Here is a 9,904-nt window from a genome sequence, read left to right on the forward strand (position 1 = left end):
CAATGTGGTTAACCATTCAGTCTGAAACTCTCGATTTCCATTTCTTAATGTGTCTTCTTCTCCATAACTATAATAAACTTCATCTATAACAAAAAGATTGACAAATTTAATATATGTGTGATGCATTTCACTCTTTTGCATGTGAAATAAAAAAATCACAAATATGTATGTTAGCATTAAAAATAAGGTCATCTCAATAGATACTTATAGAAACCCGTCTTCAACAAAAAAAATTTATTACCCTCTTATTGTCTCCTCTTCATATACACAAACGAAAATAAGTCTCTCGAAGAGCTTTGTGCTGATGTTGATTAAATAATACATATCATACATTACTTTGTGTGTATTTAAATTCTCTTATAATATTGTAAAATATAGTTAAATATTTGCTTTAGAAAGTGTTGTTGTATTTGAGTCATAGTGTGGTTGTGAGAAAAATCTATGTATTGTGACAATTTTCATAGTGTTATTCACTGGTTGTTATTTAACAACCATGTTTTATTTCTCTTTTTTGTGAGTTTTTTTGTTATATGTTTATGTTGTGTTATTATTTTTTTTAATATCAATTTTTTTCCAACAAATGATATCAATTTTTTTAGTTTGATCCATAGATAGGAATTTTTAGTATGTTCTATGGTTGCAACATTTTCTGATCTTCCACATTAGGGGAAAAAACTAATGGTGTCGTGAAAGTTTTGTCATACAAATGTTATGACTATAAAAGACTATGTACTAAAGTGTGACCATTATGAAACCTCCTCATTTTTATGGGGATTTCTACGACACATGATTTTATTATAGATAAAAATACAATCACAAATCCTACTGCGAAGTTTGCACTAGATAATATTAATGGAAGAATCAACTCTACCTTGTGAAAAGTTCAAATCAAAGAGGTGTTGATGTAGTAAGGATTACAAGTTATTTTTATTGGTATACAAGCATTGATTAACATTTATGTAAGGTGTATTGTGAGATTATGTCGGTAATTGAATAGTTTCCTACCAATATGGAAGTCGCACCATAATTTTTTTGTTTGATTTTCAACATTGAAATATTTTTTGAGATGTTTAACTTCAAGTGAAGGATATTCTTCATGGTTAAGTATGATAGACTTTTTGAACTATGATTATCATTGATGACAATATAAAATTCTTGGAGTGATTTAATTTTAGAGTGATTTAATTTTAGTTATAGTATACTCATCGTGATGAAGTATGTTATATCTTTGAAGTAAGAATGTCAATATAGACAATATGAAATTTTTTAGACTGGTTTAACTTCACATGAAACATACTCTTTCTAGTGGATTATAATAGTTCTTTTTAACTACGATTGTATGTGAATATATAAAATGTGAAATTATTTGAATGGTTTAGCTTCGAGTGAATTGTACTCTTTATGGTGAAGTATGATAGTTCTTTGAACTATGATTATTTGTGTTGACAATAGATGAAAACTATTGGTGTTGGTTGAAAGGATACTTGTTAAAAAGTATCACATCGCTGAATATTGTGGGGAAAGAATGTTTTTGTGTGTATTTTCTTACAAAACACATAATTTGTGTATTTTTTTTGTGTGCGTGCGTGTGTGTGATTGTATTTTTATAAGATATACCAATAAAAAAATAATGTAAACTTGTAACTGACTAATCATCATTTTCCAACCAACTTTAGATAAGAAACATTTTATCTTAGATCAGTGATAAAGGTGTGCACAATAGACTAAGACATATATCTATTCCAAAATTTTATCACGAGTAAACTGTGATTAAATAAGATATATATACATATTTTACATAATTAATTAGAAATCACACACTTTTTTACCAAATTTAAGTTGTGTCTAAAATGAACTCCCTACAAAGAATCCAAAAAACATTAAAACAACGTTCATCTTATTTAAAAACTTATTTCTCCCATAACATATTGAATATACTTGAAACAATACTCGTTATAATAATAGTCACAGAAGATTAAAGATAAAAGAAAGCAAAAGACAATGGGTACGATTGATCTTTGTTAACGCAATTCGGTCAATAGTGCTTACCTCTGCAATTGTAGAGCAACTATAGTTCCCTTTATTTTTTTCTTATGAATTAGGATTCTAGTATGACTATATATATATATATATATATATATATATATATATATATATATATATATATATATATATATATATATATATATATATATATATATATATATATATATATATATATATATATATATATATATATATATATATATATATATATATATATATATATATAAACATTAGGGCTCAATTTACCTTAATCCCTGGTTACCCATAACAAACTGTTATCTCTATCCATTGCAATCTCCATAACATTCTTCACAATATGAGTTATACTCAACAATGATTTCCAATAAATAGGTCCTTCGGCTAAAGTAAAGACATATCATGTTGTAGACCTCCTATCATCCATATCACCAGCATAGTCTGAATCAACATATCCTACAACCAAAGGATCTCCATGTTCACAGTTAAACATGATAACATAAATCATTGTACCTTTCAAGTACCTGAAAATACACTTAACTGCTTCCCAATGATGCTTTTCTGGTTTGGACATAAACTTACAAACGTAACTTAAAGCTTGTGCCAAATCTGATCTAGTACAGACCGTAACATACATTAAACAACTAACAGCAAAAGCATAAAGAGGACTTTGACATATACTAAATTTTTGCATCTGTTTTTGGACATTGATCCAATGAGAGCTTAAAGTGATTCGCCAATGGAGTACTCACAGTCTTCGAATAACTTATGTCAAACTTATCTAGTATCTTTTCAACATAACTTTTCTGAGAGAGCCATAATCTTTTAGCATTCTTATCCCTGTGAATTTCCATACCAAGAATATTCTTAGCAACACCTAAGTCTTTCATATTAAAATCCTCTCCCCACATGATTTTTAGTTCATTTACTTCATGTAAATGATCAGCAGCAATCAAGATATCATCAACATACAATAACAGGAAAATAAAAGAGCCATCATCAAGGCTCATAACATAAACACAACATTCATACTCACACCTTATGTAGTCAATCTCAAGCATGTTTGTATCAAAATGCTTGTACCATTGCCTTAAAGACTTCTATAAACCATACAAAGACATCCTCAGCTTATAAACTAGTCTACAATGTCCGCTGTCACTTAACCTCTCTGGTTGTTCCATGTAAATTTGTTCATCTAGATTACCATGAAGAAATATTGTCTTCACATTCATCTGCTATAAGTGTATGTCTCGGTTGTCTACCAAGGCTAACACTGTTTTACTGCCCTGATAGAAGTATGTTTGACAATCAGAGAGAAAATATCATCATAATCAATCCCATTATGTTGTGAGTACCCATTTTCTACAAGACAAACCTTAAATTTTCCCCATTCTTTTTCTGCTACTATTGGTTTTCTCTTGAACACCAACTTACAACTGATGACCCTTTTTTCCCTAGGAAGCTGAACAAGCTCACATCTATTATTTTTCTTCAAGGATTCCATCTCATCTAACATTGCACACATCCACTTATTTTTCTCCTGGCTAACTATAGCCTCTCAAAAAGTTAAAGGGTTTCCAGAACTAGTAAGAAGTGCATAGGTTCTCAAGTCTTCATACTCATGTCTTTTTGGTGGCTTGGTTGAACGGTGCTCTTTGTCACGTACAAGAATATAATCGTGTACTCCATCCTAAACTTCAAGTTTGTGGTCAATTTCAATATCATAGTCTGGTCCTCGTGTTATTCAAGCACAACTTGTATATTATTCATTGGTGGCAGATCAACATCCACCTGGATCACATGTTTGTTGGAAGTTTCTCCTTCATACGTTGATACATATGTTGCAATTGTCTGCTTCAACATTAACTACTCATCAAAAACAACATCTCCATTGATTACCATCTTCCTCTTAATCAGACCCCATAACTTGAACTCATTCACACCTTTTGTATAATTGATGAAGACACACTTATTCGACTTTAAATCAAGTTTGGATCGATCTTCACTAGATATATGCACATAAGTTGGACACCAAAAAATCTTGAAATTGTCAAGATCAATAGAATTACTTATCCATACCTCCTTTGCAACATTCCCTTCCAATGAAGCGTATGGTGATTTATTGATAAGATAATACACCATGTTAACTACCTTTGCCCATAAACCTTTTTATAGTCCAAGATTTAACAAGATACATCTTGCCCTTTGAGTTAGAGAACTATTCATTCTCTCAGCCCTACCATTTTGTTGTGGTATTTTGCAAACCGAGAAATGTCTTTAAATACCATGTTCTTCACAGAACCTCTTGAACTTCAAATTAGTGTGTTATGTCCCATTATCAGACAATAATAATTGATTTTTCTGTCTATTTGATTCTCTACCTCTGCCTTCCACAACTTAAATTTAGTAAAGACTTCATATTTTTGCTTCAAGAAAAACACTCAAACCTTTCTTAAAATCATATGTGAAAGTCAGAAAATATCTAGAATCACCCATGGAAACCTCTTTGGTAGGTCCCCACACGTCAAAATATACATAGTCTACAATTCTATTTGTTTTATGTTTTTTGGTTTTGAACCGAACACAACACAATTTCCCAAGTATACAATACATGTACAATTTCTACTTGCAATTATGAACTTTCTTCAATAGATTTCTCTTATGAAGTTCTATCATCCCACATTCACTTAGATGACCCAAACACATATGTTAGAGTTTGGTTGCATCATTATCAGACTCAACTGATGTAACATCACTGACAACAGTGTTCCCTAATAATTTTTAGATGCTACCTGCAATCCTTCTTGCTCTCATCATAGTAAATGCACCATTGCTAACCTTTATAATGTCTCTATCTCCATCTTCACTCAAAAACTCACTAGATCGTTAATTATGTTGTTGAAGATATTGCCATGTTGTTATAAATTAGATCCTTCCTGCATCTTCATACTTTAAAGTCGTTGCTTCGCGAACAATTTGTCCATCAGCGTCTTTGATATATATTGACTCCCAATTTGTCTCAAACCTCCTTCGGAGTCGTCAAGTTCATGATATGTTACATCACCTCATTTAAAATACATAGGCGAATCAATCCCGCAAACTTCTCCTTCATCTCTGCCCAATCGGTATCCTCCATGTTGTTTGGTTTCATCTCACGCAACACCTTCTTTAAACGTTGCTGAGTTTCAACATATCTTTAACCATCATTTGCCATAATCTGAAGTTACTCGCCCCATCAAACCTTGTTACTTCGAATTTCACACCAAAGTTAACTATTGCATATCAAACACTTTAGAATTTTGGTAATTTATTCAATTAAAAATTAAAACTATCATAAAAAGTTTCATGTCCATAAAAGTGAGTTATAATGTAGAACAACACGTATATATAACACAAAAAACAAGCACTAAGTTATCATATACTAGTGAATGAATGACACAGTTGTGTTTCCTCCAAAACTAATGCTGGGTATCAGGGAACCTCAACAAGACGGACTGTCGGTTGGTATTCACCTTGCAACTCATTTCATTCTTAAATAAATATATTAGTCAACTTTCAGTTCGATTCTATTCTATTCAAATTAATTAATATTATCGCAACTTCAAAGTACAAACCGTTAAACTGTAAATGAAGCTTGGTATCTTAATCTCTGTTTGATACACTGAACCTGAAGATTGCAATCTAACACTTCACTCTTTTGCTTCGCTGTGTGTGTACGTACGTACACACGTTAATTCTTCATAAACCATTCAATGAATGAATGGATTAATATATTGTTATATTGTTCCTTCAGTGTTTCTCTTGCTGGATTAATTTGTCCACTTCTCTATTGTTTTTTACTTCATCTTCAATTATTAATCATCACTAACTAGGTACTGTATTGTATATACAAGGATCATAGTTGTTGTACATGCTACAATTAGTCATTTTGAAACTAAGTATATCATGTTAAAAATATAAATATCATACACATGCATGTTTCTTTTCTTTTTCAACTAGACACTAACTCCCAAGTACAAGGCAATTTTATATAATTATTTGCATCAATAGCACACAAAACAACAAAAGCTTGTTGTATCCTTAAGTTTAGGCAGAACCTTAGTACTACGATTATTGGAAAGTGTCATATTCATTTCATATAGCGGTTTTTTTCTTCATACAATATTATATTTGTATACTTGAGGTATTGATACAATTGAGCTAAGAAATTTGTAAAGCTTTTGGAGTTAAGGATTTCACACTCTTCCGGTGAAAGGAAAGAAAGGACTTTGGAAGAGAAGCATCTACCTTATTAATTTAATTTATTTGAGTGGTATTTAAATTGAATTTAAAGTTAATTTGAATTTCATTTAATTTTAAATGTCCGTATAAGTAGAAATTGAGTTTTCAATTTGTTAGAGATTTTTCATCGTAACAGAATTTCAATTCAGTAAAAGTTAGTTACAACTTTTTCTCTCTCTCTTTCATCTCCATCTTCTTCCTCTTGTACACCAACAATTGTTATCTAGAGCTCCGATTCGAATCCACGGGAAACACCAAGAGAAACATGAGTGAACGTGAGGCGTGTGTGATTGATTTCGTTTCTTGAATTCGCGTTGAATTTACGATCGAAATCATAACAGAATCACATTTCTTGAATTTACGTTGAATTTACGATTGAAATCATAACAGAAACACATATCTTGATTCTGAGAGATTGGAAAACACGAATGTTTGGTGAGATCTGAGTGATTTCTTGCACAAGATTGAAGATGAACAGTGGAAATGGTAGCTTGAACATGAAGCTTCCAGACTTTGATGGAAGAAATTGGAATCAGTGGATGATTCAAATGTGTGTATTGTTTGGCGCTCAAGATGTTCTTGGTCTCATCAATGACGGTTATGCAAGGATTCCAACGGATGCAACTGAAGCACAAAGGATCATGCATAGAGAGTTGAGGAAGAAGGATTAGAAATCTCTTTTCTACATCCCTCAGTGTGTGGATGCGAATGTTTTTTAGAAGATCGTTGATTTGACGACGACGAAGGTTGTGTGGGACATACTGGCACGTTGTTATGTAGGTGATGCATAAGTGAAAGTGAAACTTCAGTCTCTACGTAAGCAATATGAAAATCTCAACATGAAAAACAATGAGAATGTACTTGATTACATCTCTAGAGTAATTCCAATCACAAATGAGATAAAATCTTGTGGAAAGACTCTTTTGTATAAGTAATCATTGAAAAGGTACTGAGATCACTTACTCTTCAATTTGATCACATTGTTGTAGCAATTGAACATTCTAAGGATCTGAGCACCATGAGAATTGAAGAGTTGTAGAGCAGTCTAGAGGCACAAAAGTTGCGTCTGACTAGGAGAACATGTGAAAGAGAGGTGGAGCAGGCTCAGAAGGCGTCTTCTGGTCAGAAGAATCAGAATCAGTCTTGGTCAGAGGCCAAGAAGAGACATGATGTGGTTATCAGAAGTCAGAAGTCTCAAACTATGATGAGAAGAAACATCATAAGGGAAAGGAGAAGTTTGCCAACAAGAAGGTTTAATGTTACTGTTGTAAGAAGTTTGATCACTTTGCTGCTAGTTGTTGGTCAAACAAGGAAAGGAAATCAGAAGATGCAAAAATAGCCAGAGGAGAATCGAATGATGAACCTATGTTATTGATGGCTTCTGAATCTGATGGTGGGTATTTGGTAGACTGGTGGTATATGGACAATAGTTGCTCAAATTACTTAACTGGAAACAAACAATGGCTGATTAATTTTGACTCAAGAAAGAGGACAAAAATCAGATATGCTGATGATAAGTATCTGAATGCTGAAGGAATGGGAAATGTCAAGGTCAGAGTGAAGAATGGAAAAATTGTTCTTATCAAGGATGTTTGGTATGTTATTGACATGAAAAGCAATCTGATGAGTGTATGATCTAATTGAGAAGGGTTTCTCCACTACTATGAAGGACGGTCTCTTGAAGTTGTATGATTCTGATCAAAATTTGATTATGCAGTCGGAGCAGGGAAGCAATGGAACATTCAAAGTGAATTTCGAAACAAATGAAACTAAATTCCGTAGTATAGAGGTGCTAAAGGTGATAGTGAGTTGTGGCACACGATATTGGGGCATATGAACTTCATAACCTTAGGGCATCTGAGTTCTAAGAAGCTGGTACATGGCATTCCTAAGATTGTGAAGTCTAAGAAGTCATGTGAGATATGCATGAAAGATAAGCAACCTAGATTTCTATTTTCATCAAAAGTAGCTCCAAGAGCAAAACATGCTTTAGGAGTAGTACATTATAATGTATGTGGACCATTTGAAGTATCTTCACTTGGATGAAACATATATTTTGTGTCATTTGGGGATGAGTTCATAAGGATGACATGGGTAGAACTCATCAAGTTTAAGCATGAGGTGTTTTCTGAATTTCAAAAGTTCAGGGTGAAAGCTGAAAAGCAAAGTGGTCAGAAGCTGAAAACTCTCAGAACTAATGGTGGAGGTGAGTATAACTCTACAGAGTTCAGAAAGTTCTGTAAGGAGAATGTAATTGAGCATGAGGTTACGATGCCACACACTCCTCAACACAATGGTCTTGCTAAAAGAAGAAACATAATTTTGCTTGATACGAAGGAGCATGTTGAAGGAGAAGAAGCTCCCTCACGCCTTACAGGGAGAAGTTGTTTCCACTGCAACATATGTGCTTAATAGGTATATAACCAAGAAGCAGAAGGAAGTTATTCATTTGGAGAAGTGGACTGAAGATAAGCAAAATGTGAACCATCTGAAGGCGTTTGGTTATGTTTGTTATAAACATGTCCCAGATGCTAAAAGAAGGATGTTGGATGACAAAAGAAGATTCATGTTGCTTGTAGGGTACAAAAATACACGTGCTTATAAGATCTACTGTGTTGTAACTAACAAATTTGAATTCAGATGAGATGTCACTGTGAAATAACCATAAGCGTGGGACTAGAAGAAGTCTCAATCCAACTCTAGGGCAGTGTTAGCACTTGAGTTAACTTTTGAAGATATTTCAGACTTTGAAGGAGAATATGCCTCTGAAGAAGACTTTTCCTCTAAAGATGAGTCAGAGTCTGAAGGTGACTCTGAGGATGAAGAAGAGTCTGAAGGAGAATCTAACTCTGAAGGTGAATTTGATTCTGATCCAGATTCTGATGATGATCTAGAATCTGGTGGTAATCATGACTCTGAAAGTGGTCTGACCTCTGAAGGTAGTCCATCATCTGATAATGTTCCAACATCTGAAGAAGATTCTGAACAAGTTCAGAGACCACAAACAATTAGACAAATACCAATAAGATTTGTAGAGTTTGACATGTTGCAAGATACTGAGATATACTCTGAAAGGGAAGTCATTCAGTGTGCCATGTTCGTATACTCTAAACCAGTCAGTACTGAAGAAGCTCTCAAGAAGAAAGTGTGGTTGAAGTCCATGAAACAAGAACTTGAGGGTATATAAAGAAACAAGACTTTGAAGTTGACTGATCTTCCAAAGAACAAGAAATCCATCAGTGTTAGATTAGTGTACAAGGTGAAACTAAAGCCAAATAGATCAATTGGCAAACACAAAGCAAGGTTTGTAGCTAGAGGATTTCTATAGATATCTGGACTAGATTACTTTGAGGTGTTTGCTCCTGTAGCTAGACACGAAACAATCAGACTGATGATTGTTATATCTGCTAACAGGAATTGGCCTCTGATGTATTTTTAGATGTCAAATCTACAATTCTGAATGATCATTTACAAGAGAAAATGTATGTATCACAACCTCCTGGATTTGTGAAAAGAATCAGGAAGGAATGATGTACAAGTTGCATAAAGCCTTGTATGGATTGAAACAAGCTCCTAGAGCCTGGAATCTGAAAGTTGGTTC

At 33.2% G+C, this 9,904-nt stretch overlaps 1 protein-coding gene across 1 annotated transcript; it reads left to right on the top strand.

Annotated features, from left to right (window-relative positions):
• The first annotated feature begins 7,677 nt into the window (after window positions 1–7,677).
• LOC127080022 (histone H2A.Z-specific chaperone CHZ1-like) lies at window positions 7,678–9,490 on the top strand. Its single transcript, XM_051020360.1, has 3 exons — window positions 7,678–7,898; window positions 8,451–8,686; window positions 9,048–9,490. Exons 1-3 carry the CDS (start codon window positions 7,678–7,680, stop codon window positions 9,488–9,490), a joined length of 900 nt encoding a protein of 299 aa, XP_050876317.1.
• Window positions 9,491–9,904: the final 414 nt, after the last annotated feature.

The sequence above is a fragment of the Lathyrus oleraceus genome, chromosome 5, assembly GCF_024323335.1.
Source record: "Lathyrus oleraceus cultivar Zhongwan6 chromosome 5, CAAS_Psat_ZW6_1.0, whole genome shotgun sequence".
In the NCBI taxonomy this organism is placed as follows: Eukaryota; Viridiplantae; Streptophyta; class Magnoliopsida; order Fabales; family Fabaceae; genus Lathyrus; species Lathyrus oleraceus.

Coding starts and splice junctions, on each gene's coding strand:
- LOC127080022 (XM_051020360.1), top strand. CDS start 7,678: ATGGCTTCTGAATCTGATGGTGGGTATTTGGTAGACTGGTGGTATATG. Junction 7,899..8,450: donor GTTCTTATCAAGGATGTTTG/GTATGTTATTGA, acceptor TCAAAAGTTCAG/GGTGAAAGCTGAAAAGCAAA. Junction 8,687..9,047: donor CTCACGCCTTACAGGGAGAA/GTTGTTTCCACT, acceptor AAGATATTTCAG/ACTTTGAAGGAGAATATGCC.